General features: G+C 41.4%; 1 protein-coding gene across 1 annotated transcript in view; it reads left to right on the top strand.

Moving 5' to 3' along the window:
• Positions 1-11,972: 11,972 nt before the first annotated feature.
• The window catches only part of grin3bb (glutamate receptor, ionotropic, N-methyl-D-aspartate 3Bb), a 104,804-nt gene continuing 91,089 nt past the window's right edge, over positions 11,973-25,687 (top strand). Inside the window, exons 1-2 of the mRNA XM_029708386.1 lie at positions 11,973-12,098; positions 12,306-12,662. Of these exons, the coding sequence (XP_029564246.1) occupies positions 11,973-12,098; positions 12,306-12,662 (483 nt within the window). The remainder of the gene's footprint in view (positions 12,099-12,305; positions 12,663-25,687) is intronic.

Here is a 25,687-nt window from a genome sequence, read left to right as displayed (position 1 = left end):
AGCAATTAAAGCCCTCCTGTGTTGCGAAGGCTGCACTCACCAAAACCACAGCTGCTAGTACTTAGCGCGCTTTGGGGATATGCAAACAAATGAGGGAAAATAGAATCTGTTCCCAGAGAAGAAATCAAGATTCATTAGCCAGATGCTATGGAGACGATTTTTCAGCACTGAGAAAAAAAAGGTGCCATTTTAAGTGTGACATCCTTCTGTGTTTCTCACTGTTCTAAACGAGCCTTTCTTCTGGGACTGTTGTGCACGTGGTCACCTCACCACAAGATTCCTCTTGCTTTACACTTGGTTAAACAAACTGTTTATAGCGAAGCCGTCCGTGCTGTGTCGCTTAATTGAGGGGTAATTGTTCCCAAGTGTAAGGCCTCGTTAAAACATCTCAAGGAAAGGAGACACCTGTTGTGTTTCCCAGCTTTGTAAACTGACTTCCTACTGTAGTAGGTTTGAAAGAACTCGATCTTAGTCTGTGATAAACTGCTCTCCTAGAGAAGCCTGAGCCTTTGCCCTGAAAGACGGCACCAAAGAACGAATGTATTTACGCGAGACAGTGGTCGCCAACCTTTCCTGAGTCAAGATCACTTTCACAGTCAAACAGCAAGCTGAGATCTACCGCTCAAGATTTTTTTTTAAACATGACTTAAATTGTTTTACATTAACTTAATAAAAACTGTTCTGTACAAATTAGGTTTGTGCAGTAGGCCTAATACATTATCACAGCATATTAGTTATATGCCTGGTGTGCCAATATTGTTAATCTCAGACCATATTGCAAAACTCGAGCTTCAATTACAAAATAGATAAATTGGTGTAGCACTTGCGAGGCACAGCTAACCATAAATTGAAATACTTTACTGGACTGATGGTACCTGCATCTGATGGTCATGTTGCTTTCAAGACAACTGGGAACTCAAAAATAAAAACGAGGTCAAATCATGACATCAGTGATCTTCAGATCAGAAAGTTGGAGGTCTAGAAATATACCAGATTTTCCGAATTGGATGACCATTCAAAAAAATGTTTCCAAGTCAGATCAATTTTTTTCAGAGTTCCCAGTTGTCTTGAACGCACTGAAGTCTGAGATTTCTGAGTTCCCAGTTGTTTTGAACACGGCATTAAAGCTCTACATGGTCAATCTGACATCTGAGGTGGCTGTACAGCATTTACTGTGATGCAGCCTCCGCAGACTTCAGGGCTTTCATACTTCATGTACCTAGCGGCGCAGAGCTATTGTGAAGGAAGTTGTCAGGGAAGTGAGTTTGGTTGACGGTAGGTCCTGTATAAACACAATCATGTCAATGCGAAGCTATCCGGAGCCCTCCACATTGTTACAAAATATGAGAGGCGCACTGCGATGTGGTACGGAGCTTGATTTGACCTCTGCATGCCTCCAGAGGCTTCGCAATTGCGTCACGACCACATTTTCGGATCAAGCATAAAATTGGCTTAGCGGAGGGAGGGAGAGCGCAGCAAAGGGTCGACCTGCTCTCTCCTTCTTTTCCTCTGGCGAGACTGACCAGAGAGGGGACACCGTCTTCCACCTAATGGCGAAACTCGAGTCGCACCGCATCTGCCTCGGGCACAAATTCAGGTTGTTCCTATGACCAGAGAAAGTGAAATATTCCCCCATATTAAAATAGACACAACGAGCTGCTAAAAATAATGAAAACGCAGGGCTATCCATTCATTGCAGCTGCAGCGCGAGTGAAAATAGAGAGATGCTCGTTTTATGTTTTGTAATAGTGTTGAATAAAAAAGAGTTGTGACAGTTTCGAATATTTTTTTTAAACATGAACTCACTCATAAAAACACAGCTTTTTGCTGTATTCTTTGACAGTCTCTCTGTGGTCATGGTTTTAAAAGTGATTAAATATTATGTAGGCTAGTATCAAACTTTGCTGTGGCCTGGGTTGTGATATCTCTAGGCACGGTGATTTGAGATATCCAATTGGCCAGCGCAGTAGGCACACTGGTTTTAGCCACAGATCTCCTGGTCTGCCGGTTAGGCGGAGTTTGTCTTTTAAGACAAATAAAATGGTTCCAAATTGGAACACTTTGCTTACTCGGTGCGCAGGGCTTCTGAATCAAGTGCACCTATCGCCAAAAGCGCAACATGAATAAAAAAAGGTAAAAGGAGTGCAAGCCTTTATTACAGCCTTTATTGTTGGCTTTTCTACAGAAATGTTGTTTGGTGATCGACTAGGAATGCCTTGAAGATTGACAAGTTGTGACCACTGATGTACAGTGATGCCAATTTAGCAATGTTGTTGCTAGATTTAGCAACTTTTCAGACTACCCTGACAACTTTTTTTTCAAACAGCACCTAGCAACAAATTTAGCTACTTTTAAAAATGTATTTGGAACTTTTAGCAACTTTTGAAAAATGACTCAAACGCTAAAATGCACACATTTTCCCTCTAAATGACACAAAAACGATTTTCTCCGTCACACACACGTGCCTGGCTGCAAAAGTGCATTGTGAGTGACGTCAGCAGCAGGCGCTCAGTGTAACAGTGTAGGTTCCGTCCCTCTCTTCGCCCCAACCCGGGCTCGAACCAGGGACCCTTGCACACGTCAACAACTGAAGCACCACAAAAGCCACGGCCCTTGCAATGCAAGGGGAAACCCTACTTCAAGTCTCAGAGCGAGTGACGTCACTGATTGAAACGCTATTAGCGCGCACCACCGCTAACTAACTAGCCATTTCACATCGGTTACATCAGCTCGTGCACAGGCAGCAGCAGGCCAGCAGCAATTTCAGAAAATTGCAAATCATTGTTGGCTGACTGCAGCAGCAGTAGTACGGGTTCGATGAGGCAAACCCAATGAATATAGTTGGTCACGAATGTTTGATCTTGAACAAAACTTACAACATCAATCAACATGCCTCAATCAAAAATGTACAGCCAGAAGTACAGAAAAGAGTGGGAGTCTGTACCTGAACAAATGTCAAATCATATTTTCTGCCGAGGCGGCCAGTCAATTTCAGTAATGTTATTGTGTATTCTACGTAATGACGCAGTTTTACGTTATCACGCAATGACATCACAACGTCATTTAGCAACTTTTAGCAACTAATCAACCTGCCTCTAGCAACTTACCCTGAAAATTTGTTGGCAACACAGCTGATGTAAGAGAATGAATTTTGGAATTCAGTTACGTATGAGAAAAGAGAGGTTTGAAGTGTGCAGCAACAGACCTTGGCAATACTTTCTGTCCTGGTCCCATTAGTAAGGAATTGATTTGTTAGGTTGTAAAGGAAACAAATTTGTGACTTCTACATTGTTTGACAAGGCATAATGGTTGTCTGCATTAAGGAAGGACAAGTTGTCAGTGATGTAGTTCAATTTTCTGGCGTCACTTATGAGAGCTTTTAGTTTTCAGGTGTCTGTTACGACATTTTGAGGCACTGCTTTGGAGAGCAATGCAGTGTACTTTTATAGTATGGTATAAATTATTCATAAGAAAAGAGACACCACCACCATGACATTGAATGGAGAACGATGTACTGATGTATTCTCACTTCTAGACATCTTGTTTTGACGATGATGATCCATCTCAACAAATTCAACAAAACATCTGGCTTTAGAGAGAGAGAAAATAAACCAATATTAGGCTTTGTTTAATGGCAGCATTTAAGTTAGTCCCCACCCCTGAGGGAATCAACTGCATGCCTCTGCTGCATCCTTCCCCTGCGAGGTCCACACGTAATGAGGCAACAAAAAAAAACAGGAGGGAAGCGTCTGGAGGATCCGTGTCTGTGAATCCACAGCCTTGAGCCCTGGCAGCTCCAGTCCACGGGAAGCAAGCATTGAAAACCTCGCTGAGGAGGTGGGAGGAAGGAAGGCAGGGAGGGAGGGAGGGAGGGGGGAAGAAGGAAAGGGTTGGGGGAACGCTGGGGAGCGAGGAAGACGGAACTGCTTTTTTGATTTTTTTTTCTGGGAAAAACCTGAGAAGACTGGATGTCTCTGCTAGTTTTAGGTGTCAAAACCCAGTGTGTGCAGCAGAGAGAAGAAGACAAGACATTGAGCTATGCTGTACGCTCACGTTGCACCTAAAACAGGAGATTCTCATGAACTGAATTCTGGGTGAATGACTGAAGGCTTACTCAGTGGCAGTCTAAAGGCAGAAATGAATCTCCAGGCGAGAGGAGGTTTCTCATGAGGTGAAGGAGCTGAATTCGGTAAGATCCCTTCTACCTCCCCCTCCATGCCACACCCCTTCATCATTCGGACATGCACTCTGACACTTCACCTGTTCTTGGAAAACCAGTTCCAGTAGGGAGTGTGTCCAATCAAATCAAATCAAATGGTATTTGTCACATGCGCCGAATACAACAGGTGTAGACCTTGCAGTGAAATGCTTACACCTTGTCTAGCCATGGAGTCTTCAGTGCCGTATAGGCCAAACTTGCCTCCCAGCACCCCCAAACTGTCACTCTTAGTAGTAATGTATGTGTCAGTGAAGACATATCAAAAGGTCAGAGAGCAGATATACACACCCTTGACTTGTTTCTCCTCCTTTGAATTTCTGTGTGGTAATACTGCCCGTAAGGGTTTTCATTGCCTCATGACTCCAAGCAAAGCCAGGACAGATTTTCACCTATGTTACCTGTCCTATTTGTAATACGCATTTGGTTACACTGTGGCTGCAATTTCAGAATATCTATGGCGATACCATCATGTGACAGACGGTTTATTAGGAATGCAGGCTGCAAACAGATGCACAGAATTGCCGAAATCTTCATGTTTTTCAGACCAAGGGAAAACAAAATCGTATCACCGTCTCAAAATGAAGGGAAATCATGTGCAGAATTGGTTTAACCCCTGTGATCATGCAACGATATGCGTTTCCCTGAGCTATAGCGACTGCTATAGTCCAGTTACTGTAGCTATAGAGATTTGAAATGAAATCGAATTGGGATCGTTTTTGTTTTTCAATGTAAGACAGTGTGATATCTCAATAGCGGTGTGTTTGAGAATGACTAAAGAGGTCAAGATAATCGAGATTGGATTGAGACGGTATAATGTTTTCTCTTCTCATCCTGGGGGTAAATTTACATGAAAAAAGGCTCAATTAACTTTCACATTTATAACCTCTAATTGCCTTATTAAAATGTCACTACTCACTCGGACACTGTGGCATTTTAAAAAGATCGTTGTCTGTGAAGAGGGTGTGTGTGTGTGTGTGTGTGTGTGTGTGTGTGTGTGTCTGGGTCTGGGTCTGGGTGTGCAAGAAGAGTTAGATTTTTTTTTCTGCTGTCAGCATTCCGATATACCTGGCTGGAGGGGAATCTCAAGCGGTACCTTCCCCGCACTCACACTCTCCCCTCACCCCTCCTGTTACATTTCACGCACATGTGGTGCCGGGGATGTTCATGGAATGTTAAAACAACTCTCTGACATTTAAAAGCAAGTCATCCCAGTTCCACCTTTCTCCGCTTAAAATGAAAAGCGGTACTAGATTGTGTTGTGCTGGCTCAAAAATCCGAACACAGTCGAGAATGATCGTTTTACCTAACCAAAATGGCCACCAATCCTCACAAACCAATGACCTTTTCCCCAAGCCTAGAGTTATAAGCATAGCATGGCACTCATTGTGAGGTATTGCTGAGAGTTTTTTGGGGGGGTTGAAGCATTGAGTGAGCTAAGAAGGCTTTGCAGACACACATTCACAATTCAACTCAACGGCAGTTGGACATCAAGGGTAACATGTCATCTGAAATATTTTTAGGGGTCAAATACAGGGATAAATGTTTTTTTAGTTTGTGCTCTTCACTAGTTTTTCCAAGACACTTTCCCACTATGGGAACAAGCGTGAAGTATCAAATGTAAGGGTGACATGCCACAGGAGGGGTGACTGATTTATGACAGCCCAACTTAGAAACCATTTGCAATGCTCAGACACCTTATTTTTGTCACTCAATGAATGAGCAAAGCAAACCATTTTGTCTGTGCCTCTGAGATGAACTAGGAAGGAATCACAATAAGTTAGATGCTAGCTCAAGGCACTTGGGTGCTAATTAATAGTACCTTCAGGAGAATTGGCCATGGGTAGTTGTGTGGGGTGGGGGTGTGTGTGTGTGGGAGGGAGGGAGGGGTGCTTCACTGACAGACGTGGCAGCAGTAACTCTAATGGGTCTGAGTGCTGTTTGCCTCTCCGATCGCCTCGGTGGGGGCCACAGTCGAAGCGAAAGATTCCCTAGTTATGCATTCCACCCAGGTAGGAGTAATTGGGCAAACAAGATTTAATGACTGCGTGGTTGTGCAATGTCACTTTGGGGAATTAGCCATGTTTTTAGCAGATGGATGAAGTTTCGCCTGGTGGTTCTCAAGCACAAAACGTGTTGTGCTTCCACTGCTGTTGGATTTATGTCCAACTTCTGCAGTCAATCTCACAGGGACTTGCGAAATTGAAGAAATGACATTGGAATGCAAGTTCAAAGGAAAGGGTAATGCTTGCGAGAGATAAGTACTTCAAGACTACCATTTGATCTGACTGTATAATTCTCTTCTCTGAAGTTGTATATACCTTATTTTACTACATTTTACAGAATTCTCTATCAATGTGCAGGGGTTGTGTTGGCTTTAATCATTATTTGATTTAATTTCAGATCATGGTTTGATTGAATCCTAGGTTAGGTAAATTAAGCAAGCTTCTTTAGTTTTGGGTAATATCAAGAGGCCCGATTTCTGTCTTGGATTTGTAGAGTTGACTTGCTTCTCACAAAACGTGTTACCGGGCCCACACTGGATTCTGTGTAACATCTGGTAAATGTCTCCGAAATGCCACTAATTCCTAGGTTAAGGCTTTCATTGATGTTGGCATACAATACCGTACTGTAAATGTTACCGTCTTAGTAAAGTATACATCTCTCCATGTGTTGTCATGAGGGGCTCCTTCAGTCAGTATTTTAGCAACTGAGAGACTTTCATAATACACTCGCCTGTGTCACACATTTACAGGTAGATTGACCAATTGGCCTAGTGGTTCCGCTGTTTTTCTTCAAGGTTAACGCGGAAGCAAATAGACCACCTCATTTTGCCTGAGGAGGTGACCTGAGGTTCAATGTATTTCCCCCCCACATTCCCTTCTCGCTAAACCATGTAAGCTAGGGGCACGTTTAATTTGTTCTCAAAAACTACATTTCACACTCCAGCTCCTTTTTTATTTAACACGGTAGAGGGAGTTCTAAGTAATGAGAGCGATATCTAGAGACACTTCAAGTTATTATCTGTGCCTCACAGCGTAATTCTGATATTTTTTTCCCCTAATTGGTATTTTGCCAATCAGATCAGCTCTGAAAAAGATCTGATGTGAAAAGATCTGAGTGATTGGTCAAAAGATCAATTAGTGGGAAAAATATCAGAATGGGGCTGCCTGTCTAAATGCAGCCACAAATGCCCACCTTAACAAAAGGCTTGGGGCTTCCTGCTGTGATAGAAAGCCAGAAACCGTGACTGCTGAGAAAGAGGAATGCACACAACACGTTTACCCGTGTGTAGCAGAGGGAAGCATCACCAGTCTCCTCTTAACAAGCTTTTGAACGTATTCCCCAGCACAGTGTAAGAATTAAAAAATAATAATTAACATGCCACTTGGTAAATGAAGCATTAAGTAATGCAAGAAATGTCAATTGTTCCTCTCAGTTGGGGGAAAAAATGGTAGGCACACATTTTTGAAGCCCTGAGTGACCGATGTATTCTAAGGATAAACAATTTGTTTGACAATACAAAACCTGTGTAACGATGTTTGCAAGACCTCCAAAACGTACTTCACCTAATTGCTGTCCTTCAAAAAAAAAAAAAATATTCAAATTCCATTGAAATTATATTTGAATGACACAGAGAGAACACGTTTTTTGGTTGATTGTGTCTAGAAATTATAATAGTGCAAAATAATCTACCAATAATATGACATCAAACATATGACCAAAACTAACATTTTGAGTTTGAATGTTTTTATTTTTATTCCCAGTAATCCCACAGTCCCATCAGAAAGTATTCACACCCCTTGACTTTTTCCACATTTTGGTGTTAGAAAGTGGGATTAAATAGATTTCATTTACAGTTTTTGTCAACAATCTATACAAAATTCTCTAATGTCAAAGTGGAAGAAAAATTCTGTTCAAAATTTGTTTAAAAAAAGTGTATATATATATATATATATATATATATATATATATATATATATATATATATATATATATATATATATATATATATATATATATATATATATATATATATTTACACACACAGTATCAGTCAAAAGTTTGGACACACCTATTCATTCAAGGTTTTAAAAATATATATTTTTACTATTTTCTACATTGTAGAATAATAGTGAAGACATCTAAACTATGAAATAACACATATGGAATCATGTAGTAACCAAAAAAGAGTTAAATCTAAATATATTTTATATTTGGTAAAAGACCAAGTCTATATTATGGCAAAAACAGCTCAAATAAGCAAAGAGTGACGACAGTCCATCATTACTTTAAGACATGAAGGTACAGAAAATACGGTTTCTTCAAGTGCAGTCGCAAAAACCATCAAGTGCTTTGATGAAACTGGCTCTTATGAGGACCACCACAGGAAAGGATGGCCCAGAGTTACCTCTGCTGCAGAGGATAAGTTCATTAGAGTTAACTGCACCTCAGATTGCAGCCCAAATAAATACTTTACAGAGTTCAAGTAACAGACACATCTCAACATCAACTGTTCAGAGGAGACTGCGTGAATCAGGCCTTCATGGTCAAATTGCTGCAAAGAAACCATTACTAAAGGACACCAATAAGAAGAAGAGACTTGCTTGAGCCAAGAAACACGAGCAATGGACATTTTTGGTTCCAACTGCCGTGTCTTTGTGAGATCTCCACATGTGTAGTTTTCACCGTGAAGCATGGAGGAGGAGGTGTGATGGTGTGTCTGTGCTATTTAGAATTCAAGGCACACTTAACCATCATGGCTACCACAGCATTCTGCAGCGATATGCCATCCCATCTGGTTTGCGCTTAGTGGAACTATCATTTGTTTTTCAACAGGACAATGACCCAACACAGCTCCAGGCTGTGTAAGGGATATTTGACAAAGGCAGAGAGAGATTGAGATGATTTGGGATGAGTTGGACCGCAGAGTGAAGGAAAAGCAGCCAACAAGTGCTCAGCATATGTAGGAATTCCTTCAAGACTGTTGGAAAAGCATTCCAGGTGAAGCTGGTTGAGAGAATGCCAAGCGTGTGAAAAGCAGTCATCAAGGCAAAGGGTGGCTACTTTGAAGAATCTAAAATATATTTAGTTTTGTTTAACACTTTTTTGGTTACTACATGATACCATATGTATTATTTCATAGTTTTGATGTCTTCACTACGATGTAGAAAATAATACAAATTAAGAATAACTCTTGAATGAGTAGGTGTCTAAACTTTTGACTGGTACTGTACATATGAAATATAAAACATTAATATATCTTCATTAGATAAGTATTCAACCCCCGTCAGTGATTACAGCTGTGAGTCTTTCTGGGTAAGTCTCTAAGTGCTTTTGCACACCTGGATTGTACAATATTTTCCCATTTATTATTTTTTAAATTCTTCAAGCATTTTCAAGCCGATTTAAGTCAAAACTGTAACTAGGCCACTCAGGAACATTTCATGTCGTCTTAGTAAGCAACTCCAGTGTATATTTGGCCTTGTGTTTTAAGTTATTGTCCTGCTGAAAGATGAATTTATTTCCCAGTGTCTGTTGGAAAACAGACTGAACCAGGTTTTCCTCTAGGATTTTGTTGTACTTAGCGCTATTCCGTTTCTTTTCATCGTTAAAAAAAAACTCCCTAGTTCTTGCTGATGACAAGCATACTCATAACATGATGCAGCCACCACCATGCTTGAAAATATAAAGAGTGGTACTCAGTGATGTGTGTTGGGTTTGCCCCAAACGTAACACTTTCTATTCAGTACATAACATTTATTTCTTAGCCACATTTTTGGCAGTTTTACTTTAGTGCCTTATTGCAAACAGGATGCATGTTTTGGAATATTTTTATTATGTATAAGTTTCCTTCTTTTCACTCTGTCAATTAGACTGGTAATTGTTGAGTAACTACAATGTTGTTGATCCATCCTCAGTATTCTCTTATCACAGCCATTAAACGCTGTAATTGTTTTAAAGTCACTTCATGGTGAAATCTCTGAGCTGCTTCCTACCTATCTGGCAACTGAGTTCGGAAGGATGCCTGCATCTTTCTAGTGACTGGGTGTATTGATACACCATCAAAGTGTAATTCATGACTTCACCATGCTCAAAGGGATATTCAATTTTTACCCATCTACCAATAGGTGCCCTTCTTTGTGAGGCTTTGGAAAACCTCCCTGGTATTTGTGGTTGAATCTGGGTTTGAAATGCATTGCTCGAATGAGGGACCTTACTGGTAATTGTATGTGTGGTGTACAGAGACGATTTAGTCATTCAAAAATCATTTTAAACACTATTATTGCACACAGGGTGAGTCCATGCAACTTATTATGTGACTGTAAAGCACATTTTTACTCCGGAACTTATTTAAGCTTGCCATATCCAAAGGTTGTTGAATACTTAGACTCAAGACTTTTCATTTTTAATTAATTTATCAAAGTAAAAAAATAAAAACATAATTCCACCAAACAACACTCTTTTTTAGCCACTGACAATGTTACTTAGTATCAGTAAGTCATTCTGGTTAATGACCTTATTGATTATGCCAATTGGTGGGCTTTTATTCTTCTAGGGACATGTCAGAATGGGTCATTCAACATCAGGTTATCTACACGGGGGGTTTTAATCCATGCTGGTATATCAACTGGTAATAATTAGTTACTTGGTCTGAATATTTGATTTCTGTGAATGTGTCTTTACAGCACCTTGCCTTTGCATTCATCCTGTACCCCAAAAATCATTGTTTTGAGCACCATGATATTGACTTTTGTTTTACGTCTCAAGAACGCATCACAAAGCAATCCACATAAATATGTTGTTTATCATAACTAAAGTACAGTCCACATTTAAATTAGCTGGAGGCCTTTTATATAATGTGCATCAAGTCTATTGCTGATACACAATGAGTGTGTCCATTTCATGATGTTTCAACATGCTGTTTGACTATAGAGGTCACACTTCACATCTTAATTATGATTACATATGTACACCTGATATAGCCTAATTGTGTGATGTGCCATTGCACACACATTGACATTGAAATGCAGGTGTAATTGCATTGTTTAAAAGGATACTTTACGTGAGTCCTATCAATTTATCAACTTGATAAAAAAAGTACTTGTCATTTCCAAATCAGAAAAATATATAGCTATATCAAAAACAGTTTAGGCTTTAGATTGTGCATTGATTTCAAGACATGTTACCCATGGACTCCAATTCATGACTTGGTAACAAATAAACCAAACGCAGAGGAACTGTGCAGATTGATTCAGTTCAGTTTCCCAAAGTTAGTTTGGCCCGAGACGGTATTTTATCCTGGATTTACCCATGCCCTGTGCGTGTGCCAAGTCATCCGACGCAGACGCAATTCTGCTTTTTGGTCCAATCATTTGCTCACTCTTAGGAATGTCACATCTCATTTTGGACATTCATAAAATATTTTTTTCCTCAGCACGACCTTTGATGATCGGATGTATTTCTGTAAATAGATTTGGAATTGAAAGGAACATTTTTTTTTTTAGGTTTAGATTTAATCAATGAATGCCACCCCAAACATTTTTCACAAAGGCTTTTATAACGTTCAAAAATGATTTATGAGAGTGTTAGGCTATTTAAGGAGGTGGTGTAAGTTTTTGCTAAAACTAGTAAGTAAAAAAAAAGTGCAAGTTCCAAATAAACACATTTGATCATTATTTTCATCATTATTTTCATGTTGGCAACACGCAGGTGTTCGTTCATTTGTCAATACCGGGTCCAATACTCCCGCCTCATGACTGCTGCTCCGCTAGTGTTCGCCGAGGATGACAGTCCAGCGGCATCTCCGCCTTTACATCGTGCACCCCCACCCCTACTCCTAGTCACACATTCTCACTGTAACTCCAACTGTAGATCACAGGTAATATAATCGTCGAAAAAAGGACCTTACATCAAAGAAAAGGGAAGAAAGAAATAAGGCAAGCAATGCTATCTTCTGACAATATCTCATTCAGTTTGAGAGCGCAGCAGGATGCATTTAATCTTCTCAAGATTCTTGGCATACTTTTACTTCGGATTCCAAGTTATTCTACAGTTCTTCATCGACCCTTGTCAACTCCATCCCCAGCCGTGCCACATTCTGGCGCAGATAGGACACACCGTGCGCCTTGGTGCCCTTCTGCCCACCCGCCAGCCGGCCAGAGTGCAGGCTGCCTTGAACCGCGCCCTCACCGGTCTCGTTCAAACTGGGGACAACTTTCTACCTTACAACCTGAGCCTGGAAGTGGTTCCTCGAGAGCCGGCCAACGGAGACCCGGAGTCCCTTTTCAGGTGTGTTTGTCAGGCTATCGTTGTTCAGGGGGTCTCCGCTGTTCTCGCCTTCCCCCAGACCCAGGAAGAGATCGTACAAGTGGAATTTATGGCTTCTTTTTTGGAAATCCCTTTTATAAGCATCATTGAACACGGAGAGCCTCTGAAAACACAGGTAACACATTTACATTCAGTTATGTCACAGCCGAAGTAGTCTTTACAGTGTTTGTTTTCAGGTAAATGGTTTGTACCGCCGCAGTAAACTTAGGCAATTCAGATGCCTGTGCGTTATGGTGCGCCACTGTGGTCAAAAGGGTCGCTGCTTTTTCCATGAACCCAATCGAAACCAAGGGGGTGAATGTGCAGTTAACAGGGTTTTGTGGAGATAAAGCGTATATAAAACATGTGGATAGATATTGTGAAAAGAACACATGAAAATAGTGGCAGTATAGTCTTATGGCAAGTAGCCACTCTTTTGCCTCTCCCAACTGTTGCCTTTTTCGATTTCTACCCCCAGTGTCAGGGTTTTGGTCCTTGTAGTATCATGACATTTACCCTGCGAACCTGATATTTTGTTTTCAAGGGAGATTTTATTCAAAGGGTGCAATTTTTGACCTGATCACGTACAAGGTCTGCCTCGGTAACACGCTGCGCGAGAGCGCACTGATTGTTTCTCCAAAAATGATTTTCATCAGACTTTCCATTCCGACCTGATCTATTAATTTCTCATTTAGCAGAATACATTGTCAATGTGCATGTTTGCTTTAGGGCCATAGTGTGGTGCTGCAACCTGGTCTCAGAGCTTTTCATATTACTCTATACATAAATCGAAACATCTCATTTAGTATGAAATGTTAGATTTTGTATGGTGGGCTATGTATTAATTTGTGGATGTCCATCACCCATTTCGTATGATATGTTACAAATTACAATTCGTATTAAACTGAACAAAAATATAAAGGCAACATGTAAAGTGTTGTTCCCTTGGTTCATGAGCTGAAAATTTTTTCCCAGAAATGTTCCATATGCACGAAAAGCTTATTTCTCTCAAATTTTGTGAGCATTTCTCCTTTGCCAAGATAATCCTTCTACCTGACAGGTGTAGCATATCAAGAAGCTCATTAAACAGCATGATCATTACACAGGTGCACCTTGTGCTGGGGACAATAAAAGGCCAGTAATGTGCCGTTTTACACAACACAACATGCCACAGATGTTTCAAGTTTTGAGGGAGCGTGTACTTGGCATGCTGACTGTAGGAATGTCCACCAGAGCTGTTGCCAGATAATTTAATGTTCATTTCTCTACCATAAGCTGCCTCCAATGTTGTTTTAGAGAATTTGTCAGAATGTCCAACCAGCCTCACGACCACAGACCATGTGTAACCATGCCAGCCCAGGACCTCCACATTCGGCATCTTCACCTGCAGGATTGTCTGAGACCAGCCACCCGGACAGCTGATGAAACTGCGGGTTTGCACAACCAAATATTTTTTTGCGACTTGCTGATGTCAACATTGTGAACAGAGTGCACCATGGTGGCGGTGGGGTTATGGTATGGGCAGGCATAAGCTACGGACAAGGAACACAATTCTATTTTATCGATGGAAATTTGAATGCACAGAGCTAACGTGATGAGATCCTGAGACCCATTGTTGTGCCATTCATCCGCCGCTATCACCTCATGTTTCAGCATGATAATGCACGGTCCCATGTCGCAAGGATCTGTACACAATTCCTGGAAGCTGAAAATGTCCCAGTTCTTCCATGGCCTGCATACTCACCAGACATGTCACCCATTGAGCATGTTTGGGATGTTCTGGATCGATGTGTACAACAGCTTGTTCCAGTTCCCGCCAATATCTAGCAACTTCACACAGCCATTGAAGAGGAGTGGGACAACATTCCACAGGCCACAATCAACAGCCTGATAAATTCTATGCAAAGAAGATGTCACGCTGCATGGTGGTCACACAAGATACCGACTGGTTTTCTGATCCACGCCCCTACCTTTTTTTTAAAGGTATCTGTGACCAACAGATGCTTATCCGTATTCCCAGTCATCCATAGATTAGGGCCTAATTAATTTATTTCAATTGACTGATTTCCTTATATGAACCGTAACTCAGTAACATCTTTGAAATTGTTTTGGCAAGCCGAAGTTCGGAGCCAAAGTCTCCGCCTCTGTCAGTGATTGGTCAGTGATTGGTCAGCAGTAGAGATTCTTCAATAAAGTCTTTGTTGTCATTGAACGAGAGACGACTCGTTTTCCTGAAAAAAATATAATTGAGAAATACTGCACCAAACAGCTTTGTTAAGATGTAAAATTGCGCGACTAAGATCTCCTTGGCAAAACAGCAAAATGAATGACAGATTTTTTCAGTTATCTTAGATAAAATCGTACTTTTAGTAAGTGTATACTGGCTATGGCGTCTCAAAATGGACAACCAGTACTGTTACTGCTTTTGTCTCATTTTTCAAGCGAATGTCTTTTAAGGGAGTTGCAAAGTAGCTAAAAAGTAGTAAGTAGTTGAAAAATGCTGAAGTTGTTTGTGATGAGATTTGATCTCACAACCTTTAGGTTGCTAGTTGTTTGCGTTACACGCCCACCCTTCAATCCACACTAACCACCCTACTTTTGTTTTTGCCATCTGTAACCATCTGTCTCATGTAACCATACCAAATGTAACATCTCATACTAATTTGAGTGTCCCAGATTTACTTTTACTATGTTACGTCTAGTCTCTGAGACCAGGCTGGATTATGTACTCATTGTGCTGTGTGAAATGCCTTTGGCCACCACATACCACTGGTAACTGGTTATTGGTTTGACCTATCTGAGCCTTCTTGGTGACATGGAATGAGCTACAGCTAATCAGTATATTATAGCAACACAAGAGGCATCATCCTGAGGCAGAGTTCATACTATTTGTGCCTGTCAGTTGTCATGTTCTTTACATTATTACCTATGACAATGACTGCTTTACACACACACACACATACACACACACACATCCATCTGTATATTAGATAACGTCAGTGACTTTAGAGCAATGTGAAGCAACGTGACTTTCATGGTAAAATAGCTCTGCAATGATTTGCCTCAACATTATGCAGATCGGTAACTTCCATAGGGACCGTGACATTGCTCATTCACCTTGTTGGTAAGGGACAAGGCCATGTACTTGAGAGCATTTCACCATCTTTCATTCAAAATGTCTCTCAAAAGATGTATGATTTCACAGTGTCAGTGGATTTGGTATTGCTATTTCCCTTGGCATGCAAGGGAGGCGACGTGAACATCTTAAAAATCATAGCCAGCTGGAAGATTCCTTTTGAGCGCTGCAAGCTCGGTACTCTTGGGGAGAGCTGTGCCTAAAATCAGAGAGAGCGAGTGAGAGAGAGGTTGGAAGTGCAGTCACAGTATCCGTACGCCGATTGAAAACTTGTACTCTTGTCTCATTTTGTATTCCACGGCCCCTTTCCATTTTGCCATCAAAACCAAGATCACAACTATGGCTAATGGTGCATCCTACAGTATACAACCTCCGTCCCTGTCATGGCTTTCAGAGAGAGGCCTGCAGTTTGATCAGCACTACATGAGATGACAGGGGGGTTTGCCTGGGCACTGGCAGTTTCTTTCTGACCATTTTATGGCAGCTATTACCCTGCCTGTCATGCTAAACTGGCTCTAATGCACCTGTCTGCAGGTTTAAGAGACTGGATGAGTCATAGTCACAGTTTCACAGCACCAGCTGAGCCACCCCAGTCAGGCAACCTGCCGTCGTATGATGTGTCAGAGTGCTCACTCTGGCAGTTTCAGCTGGAATCTCTATCTGTCGTTCTCCTGTGGTTGTTCTCTCACTCTGTCTGTCTCTCTCGCTCTGTCTCTCATTTGTCTCTGGGTGCATCCCCTCTCTCCTTACTGGCAGTAATCTGAAAGAGCTGGACAGCTGTGTACGCATATGGGCAGTAGGTGTCCTCCATATTGCTTTCACCCATCTTGTGTCTTCATATCAATGCAGATAAAGGAGAGGTGGGAAAGCCGCTTTAGGTTCTTGAAAACACCCTTTAGCTGTACGTCTCCGTGACTTGTCAGTTTGTGTTTGTCAGTTTGTTTTTCTAAGATGTGCAGTGTGTTTTAAGTCTTTTTTTGATGTGGTTGTAGGCCACGTGATTGTGTGCACTTGTCTTTCGGCTGTTGATGCGCCTGTCCTGATATGTGCATAGTTACTACGTCAGCGTGTCTGTGAACTATTGAACTTGGCAGACCTTTCCAGTTTTAGACGGCTTACAACACAAGGTACTTTAACAAATTAAAAGGGGGGGGGGGGGGGGGGAAATCACACACTGTAAATCTTAGGGTGGGCAGGGAAAAGTGCACACATTTGTCTTGTTTAATGTCTGCCCATTAAAATCGCTTTGGAGGGTTTCCTTAACTGACTGTGAAATGATCACTGGGCTGAATGGGGAAAGAGATGGGAGGCAAACACATACACACAGTCTACCCACCTGGAGTGTTTTCTACCAAAGCCACTTGACTCCCTCCGTTGCACCTCATTATGCTATGATCAGCAGCAGATGAAACTCGTCAGAATGATTCATGACAATTTATGACAACAATTTCACGATGTCGTGACACACAGCAGTGGACAATCATGGCCGCCGCCTTCATGGTTAGCCAACGAGCCAACCTCCCAGTAAATCACTGCATGTGTCATGACAGTGTTTAGGCATTTGCCATGAACTGCCATTAATATTATTGTTGGAGTCATGTTCTGTTAATGAAAGTCCTACGTAGGGGTTATATGAGGTCCTGATGAGTCCCCTTGCTTCACTAGGATCTAAAAGGAAAGGAATAAGTCATGTCACGTAGGGTTTATGACATGGCCTTTTGATGTCTTACTCTGCTTCCAAACCGACTTTTGAGAAAAGGAATGATCCCTGTGGTAGGATGTAATGTATTCAATGTCTACACGTCATAGTTTTATGTAGGTCATATACTGCGTTCAGTGTTTTATACAATGTGGTGTTTCACACAATATAAAGGCGACACAAATAGCCTTTTAATCCTGTGAAAAGTGGGATTGTGGCATATGGGAATGGCATCACATGCATGGGGCAGAGCTGAGATGGAAATCTCACAGACACAATGAAGTCCCTTTCCCTCGCCTTCTTCAGTCTGCCAATCAGTCTAAAAGCTCTCATTGGTCTGCACTATGGCGCATGTTGTGTAACCCCAAAAAATTAATGAATGTGAGTAATAGAGAGGGCTTGTAGAACACAATGCCTTAGAAATGGGGGATTGGCTGGCTTCGAGCTCCTTTGAGATGCATATTAGTGCCTAGAGCCGAGTCTACTTTAGATCAGATACTGAGATAGAACTACAGGCTCTGTGAGGGGAATGAGCTGAAAGATGGTCCCTGCTGTTCTGGTGAAATGTTTGCTTTTAACAAGCATGGTGAGGTCTTGCAAACTGAGGTTGTCATACTTTACTTTCCCGGGCGAGTTCGCCGACTGCACTTGTAATGCAATTGTGCGTATAAAAGAACAGATCATCACTTAAGATGTGAGAGGCAGCCTATTTTGAAGCTTTGACAGTTGAATCGCTATCAAACCCCTGTAATCTGTTTTGAAATGTTGCTGTTGTTTGAGTGTGTTTATTGGTAGTGGTATTTCTTATGGCAAGCATATATGATTGTGGATGCTCTTGACTAGAGCTAAACCCCTAATTATCTGCTCAATGAAAATGGTCGTAGTGAGTGTGACAGGCAATTAATGTTGCCAGTTTTATATGTTGGTAATAAATGAATTGGTAATACTGCACAGTGATTACGCTAATACACCCACACAGTAGGTACCAAGTCCTTCTTTTAAGATTAAACTTCCATAATGCACTGGGCTTTTTTCTCAGTAGGTCATTACATTTAATGAATCATCTGTCCCAGAGAAATGTTTACAGATACGTTTGCGGAAACATGCATATTGGGGAGAAATGGATTTGGCTTGAGGGTTAAAATAGATCTCTTGCTCCGTCCCAACATTAGAGGGCAAAGGCACAACTTTCAGAGAGGTTAACTTTCCTCCTTATGCAACTTACTTGAGTATAACATTTAATTAGGATTATCTTGAGTGAGATTCTTGACTGCTTTGTTAAATAGGGGGAAAAGTACGGGTGTGAAAGCTATTTTTTGTCAATGTGTTTTCTTTACTACCCAATCCGAGCTTTGCTGTCAGCAGCAGAAGCTCGGCTTGCAGTGGTCGAAGTTAAGGCAGGCCCAGTGCATTAGCGGAAAAAGGTCTGAGTCAGTAGACTCCTGAGCGCCAAAGATAGAGGCCTGCCTTTCATAACGCAGGTCCAGTTTACCGCTCAAGGGACAAAAGGCAGGGAGCGCAACGATTAAAACTCCCCCTCCCCAAGACTTTTCCACGTGCAGAACTAGACATGAGTCATCAAAGGCGATTTGATGCTCTAAAGCCTAGCAAAGGTTATTAAAGAGAAGGGACCTGGTTTGACACCCCAGATTCTTCTATTCATCTTCAGAGGCGCATTGCTATTTCAGGCAGAATCTGAACTTTGACCTATTTCTGTTTGATATTTGCCTCACTAATAAGATAAGTTGCTGATAGTACTAAGAGGCTGAACAGACCCTAGATGGGTGTTGGCAAACATGAGAAATGGGATTCAGAATATGCTGACATATACAGTAGCTTAATTTCCCTTTCCTCCAGGAGTAAGCACATAAATACACATACTGTTCCTCATATAAATCTTTATATTTTTCACTTATCTTTCTTTTCTTCATGCAAACATAGATTCACCATAATTGCAGTCTGTTACTCCACTCAGAGGTAACCATTGCAGCCCTGTCCTAACAGCTCCAGTCTGCTTCACCTAGCTGTGCAGGGAGAGGTGTGAAATACCTGGGGGAGATAACTGGTAATTGCTCACAGGTGGGGGAGAGTGATAGGCAGTGTTAGGATCTGGCTAAGTCCAGGGTTACAGACCCAGGGGAGACTGGCTGGAAAATCAGTTTGCTGCTGGAAGAGGTGTTTGAGGGGCCAAGAAGGGCACTCGTCCTTTGCTTAGATAGGAGACCCCCATTACCCCAGGGCAGTAATGTGGACATTGCCTGGCAAAGGGTCCTATCCTTTAGATGAAATGTCAAACTGAGAAGCGTGATCTCTGATAATCTCATGGCATGTGTTGGCATCATGGTGAACTTGCTATCTACAGTTGAAGTTGGAAGTTTACATACACGTAGGTTGGAGTCATTATAACTCGTTTTTTAACCACTCCACAAATTTCTTGTTAACAAACTATAGTTTTGGCAAGTCGGTTAGGACATCTACTTGGTGCATGACACAAGTAATTTTCCCAACAATTGTTTACAGACAGATTATTTCACTTGTAACTCACTGTATCACAATTCCAGTGGGTCAGAAGTTTACATACACTAAGTTGACTGCGCCTTTAAACAGCATGGAAAATTCCAGAAAATGATGTCATGGCTTTAGAAGCTTCTGATAGGCTAATTGACATAATTTGAATCAATTTAAGGTGTACATGTGGATGTATTTCAAGGCCTACCTTCAAACTCAGTGCCTCTTTGATTGACATCATGGGAAAATCAAAAGAAATCAGCCAAGACCGCAGAATAAAAATTATTGACCTCCACGAGTCTGGTTCATCCTTAGGAGCAATTTCCAAGCACCCGAGCTCCTGTACCCCTATGTTGGTCCAAGGGGGACATAAAGCATATGCAGTCTCTTTTTCAGCTTTTTTGATAGCCCACTATATCAAGCAGAGCAGGCATAATCAAAATGACACTGAATCAAGGTTGAGACAAGCAGTTTCTTAACTTTGATGTTAAAATATCAATTTGTTCGCCATTTTAGAAAGAACTTTAGCAGCTATCAGGTCTCCAGAAAGGGATTGATCTAGGGACACACCAAGATAAGTTATACTTGTTTTAGATTCAATCTCCTTGCCTGCACAGTTTACCCAAGCAATCTACGTTTTGTTCCAAACAAAATCGATAAAGTTTTTCCCAAATGTAGCGACAATTTGTTGTCAGTCAACCAATCTCTAACAAAATGCAATTCCTTACTCAGGGTCTCCTCGATATAAACTATATCATTCCCTGATACCAGTATGGCTGAGTCATCAGCATAAATAAGGAGTTTGCATCTGCCATATCATAAACGTATATAAGAAATAAGAGAGGCCCTAAAATTGATCCCTGCAGTACTCCACAGGATATTTCTTTGGCCTCTGACAGAACATCACAAACATTACATTCTTGTGTTCTGTTGGTCAGATAAGACCTAAACCAATTCACTGCTACACCATTTAGACCCATGCATTTCAGTTTCATCAGGAGAATATCATGGTCCACAATGTCAAAAGCTTTCTGCAAGTATAACATGACCATACCTGAATAGTTCCCCGTCTCACTTTCCTGCTTGATGTGGTCAAAAAGGTGGATAAGACAAGTATCAGTGGAATGAGCTGTTCTAAAACCAGATTGGAGTTCATAAAGAAGTTTGTGCTCTGTATCCCTCAAGTTTATTAAAAACTAATCTCTCAACAATTTTGGATAAGCTGCTGAGGATCGACACAGGCCTGTAGTTTCAGGAACCACCCTGGCTGTTTTGAGATAATTGGGAAATGTACCACTACTAATAGAAAGGTTAACAATATGCGTTATCATTTTAGCAGTGACACAAGCACTATCCTTTATGAATCTTGCAGGGAGGTTATCCAGCCCAGTTGCTTTTTTTGTGCTCGTTAAGCATAGTAGATTGGAGACTTTGTCCTCTGTTCCCATGCACAGCTCAAACAAATAATTTGTGATACCTTTGCTATGGTAAAAGTTGTTAATGAAAGACTGGCCATGGTATGCAGGGAAGGTTGGTAACTTCTTAACCAGAGATGAGGCTATAGGAGGTAAAAAAAAATTGTTAAAATAATATGCAACCTTTGCCTGGTCATAGCATAAAACATCATCAATATCCAGGCCAATACTACAGGATTTTACCTTTATAGGGAGTTTTTCAGCCAATGTCCTTTAAAATGTTCCACAGTTTACAAGGCTGATGTAAGTTGTCATTAACAGTGTCTATGTAATGTTGGGATTTGGCCTTATCCATTTTGTATCTTGCCTGGTTTCTACAGTTAATAAAACCATAATCTTGTTGTAGATGTATCCTTTTGAATTTGGCCAGGTAGCGATCCCTTTTCCTAAGATCTCGGAAGTGATCCATTTTCCTGACCGCTGTTTGATTCAAATTTGTTTCATCGCCAGAAAGTCGAGTGCAGACAGAAACATTTATTTTAAAAAGATACCAAAGGTACCTGTTCACCCACGACTGCGTGGCCAAACACGACTCCAACACCATCATTAAGTTTGCTGACGACACAACACTGGTAGGCCTGATCACCGACAACGATGAGACGGCCAATAGGGAGGAGGTCAGAGAACTGGCAGTGTGGTGTCAGGACAACAACCTCTCCCTCAATGTGAGCAAGACAAAGGAGCTGATCGTGGCCTACAGGAAAAGGCGGGCCAAACAGGCCCCCATTAACATCGACGAGGCTGTAGTGGAGCAGGTCGAGAGTTTCGAGTTCCTTGGTGTCCACATCACCAACGAACTATCATGGTCCAAACATACCAAGACAGTCGTGAAGAGGGCTCACCAAAACCTTTTCCCCCTTAGGAGACTGAAAAGATTTGGCATGGGTTCCCAGATCCTCAAAAGGTTCTACAGTTGCACCATCGAGAGCATCCTGACAGGTTGCATCACCGCCTGGTATGGCAACTGCTCGGCATCTGACCGTAAGGTGCTACAGAGGGTAGTGCGAAAGGCCCAGTACATCACTGGGGCCAAGCTTCCTGCCATCCAGGACCTATATAATAGGCGGTGTCAGAGGAAAGCCCATAAAAATTTCAGAGACTCCAGTCACCCAAGTTATAGTCTGTTTTCTCTGCTACCGCACGGCAAGCGGTACCGGAGCGCCAAGTCTAGAACCAAAAGGCTCCTCAACAGCTTCTACCCCCAAGCCATAAGACTGCTGAACAATGAATAAAATTGGCACCTGACAATTTACATTGACCCCCCTCCCTTTTGTATACTGCTGCTACTCACCATTTGTTTGTTATCTATGCATAGTCACTTCGCCCCCACCTACATGTACAGATTTTCTCAACCAGCCTGTACCTCCGCACACTGACTCTGTACCGGTGCCCCCTGTATATAGCCTCGTTATTCTTATTGTGTTACTTTTTATTTTAGTCTACTTGGTAAATATTTTCTTAACTCTTCCTGAACTGCACTGTTGATTAAGGGCTTGTAAGTAAGCATTTCACTTGTTGTATTTGGCGCATGTGACAAATAAAGTTTGATTTGATTAATTCTAAAATAGATTTTTTTTTTGTCGTCAAATCTACACACAATACCCCATAATGACAGTCAAAAAAGGTTTTTAGACATTTTTGCCAATTTATGAAATATTGAAAACAAAACTACCTTATTTACATAAGTATTCAGACCCTTTGCTATGAGACACGAAGTTGAGCTCAGGTGCATCCTGGTACCATTGATCATCCTTGAGATGTTTCAACAACTTGATTGAAGTCCACCTGTGGTAAATTCAATTAATTGGACATGGTTTGGAAAGGCACACACCTGTCTATATAAGGTCTCATCAACTCGTCCTAATGTAAATTTTTTCACTTAAGAAATACTGTACCAAACATTCTAGTCAGATGCAAAATTGCAAAATCGAAAGCCTTGGCCAGGTTGATGAAGACGGCTGCACAGTACTGTTTTTATCGATGGCGGTTATGATATTGTTTAGGACCTTGAGTGTGGCTGAGGTGCACCCATGACCAGCTCAGACACCAGATTGCATGGTGGAGAAGGTACGGTGGGATTCGAAATGGTCGTGATCTGTTTGTTAACTTGGCTTTCAAAGATTTTAGAAAGGCAGGGCAGGATGGATATAGGTCTATAACAGTTTGGGTCTAGAGTGTCTCCCCCTTTGAAGAGGGGAACAACCGCGGCAGCTTTCCAATCTTTGGGGATCTCATACGATACGAAAGCGAGGTTGAACAGGCTAGTAATAGGGTTTGCAACATGCTGACACCTTAAGAGTCTCTAGCAGGTAATTTGTAACACTTAGAGACATTCTATTTTTGAGTGATTACATTTTATGCACTGCAGTAATAATATGAAAATAAAAAAGCATTAAAAAAAAGAGGCAAAACTTGAAATAATTTTAAATAACATGTCAGAGTAAGGGTTATGAGAATGGTACTGAAAGTTCCTTTTTTACTGGGATCAGGGCTTTGAAATCAAGCCTAGTTGTTGTAGATGTGATACTGATCTGAATGGTATCCGGTGTTTGGCAAAAAATCTATACTCCCATTTGTTGTTCTGAGGGCTGTATTATCTCAGATCTAACTAAACAGAGATTCATGGGAGCGGCTTATGCATGTATTCATATCATTTCCCAGGGACATTCTGGAATAACTAGTGTTGGTTTTGGTTATTGCTCAAAAATGCAGAGCTTGTTTTTGTTTAGCGATTTTTTTTTACATTTTACACTAGAGGCAGACCGTACCCAATCTCTCTATTGTTTGGGCAAGACTGTTGTTGGGCTTTTCCTTGATAACATTTTTTGTAGGGTTGATACATTTTTCGTAAGCGAAAATTAAGTCCGAAATTTCAAAGTGATTACAAACTTAAGAAGCCTTTTTAAACCTCAAATGCACTACAAGTTTTACATTTCCTGAAAGTTCTTCTGCAACAGGGTGATCAAATTAAGTTCCGGCACCTGTATAACACAGTCCTAAACAAGCCTATTTGATTTGCCCATATTCCAATGTTCCCTTTTTTTATTATTATCACAGAGTAAGTTAGCACTGTATCTATTAATTTCACAACTTCGCTGAGAGAATGCCTCGGTACCATTTCCAAGACAGCATAGATCACAAAGACGCTATTCGATTACAACCACATAAACAAATGCAGGAAATAAAAATGACAGGTCAGACTGTAGAATGACCCCCAATATGGCCTAGTGAGTGAGCATAAACAGTACATTTCCGCTGTGTCGGCTGTCAGGCCCCTCTGTTATTTCTGATTCACGGAGCATGGTTATTGACCTATCATTACTCCTAGAAGCCCTCCACTCTGCTTCATTGCAGAGGAATTCAGCTGACTGTTTTTGTTGTTGGATGAAGCAGCACATTGACCGGGAGACCAGACCAGCACTGGGGCTGGATGGAGTGTGCTGGCATCTCACTTCAGAGCTAATCCATTGTCTTCCCCTCTGACTGCAAACAGCGTTTTGGCAGGCACCGCCGCTCCCTGAATTCTGCATTCGGCTCGTTCGCCTGCCAATGACTCCCCTTCAGCTTTGCCGCTGTACCCATGTTATTATCCAACCTCTAGTTGTGTTGAGCTCTTGTTAATTTTTTTGCGACCACCGTTTTCTAGACACAGCCTCGTTTGCCCTCCCCTTGATTCTAAACAATCCCACTTTTGGGGATTTTATTGCAGAATTTGCTCTGCAACAACCATCCCTGCCAACCCTTGAATTGAATGTCGTCCAGACATTACGAGGTCCAGTGTATTAGCCATATTGGTAATTTGCACCATCAATGTTAAAGTGGGAGTCTTCGTAAATGTGGCACTTAAGCTTGTACCACTGTATGCTCTCTCAAATAGACTAGGCACTTCAGCCCGGATCTGATTGAGCAAACAAAGAGTAAACTTAACCTGTGTAAACATCTTCGGCAAACAAATCCAGGTTTGGAATGGTCAGTGTTGTCATGACTTTGGCCTGTGGGTAAGGTTTATAACCCCCCCCCCCCCCCCCATAAATATATTTCTCCCTTCCCTCTCTCTCTGACTCTACTGAAGGACTCTTGAATAGCCTTTGTTAAACATAGAGAGTCTGGGAACATCAAACAAGGAACCATATTTCGATAATAGAACCAGTTGAGAATATGCGTTGGTACGTAATGAATATGATGTGAGTTCGGTTGTCATCTGAGACATTATGATTGATGACAGGACGACATAAACTGTATCTGGGAAAGTCTACACATTGTAGTTATCAGATTCACATGGAATTGTTGTGAAAAGATTAAATGTAATTTTAGCTTCCAAATGAGAGAATTGGGTTTTCATA

Source organism: Salmo trutta, chromosome 22 (genome assembly GCF_901001165.1).
Source record: "Salmo trutta chromosome 22, fSalTru1.1, whole genome shotgun sequence".
NCBI lineage: Eukaryota > Metazoa > Chordata > Actinopteri > Salmoniformes > Salmonidae > Salmo > Salmo trutta.
The sequence above is the reverse complement of the archived record's forward strand: the minus strand, read 5'-3'. Positions and strand labels throughout refer to the sequence as shown.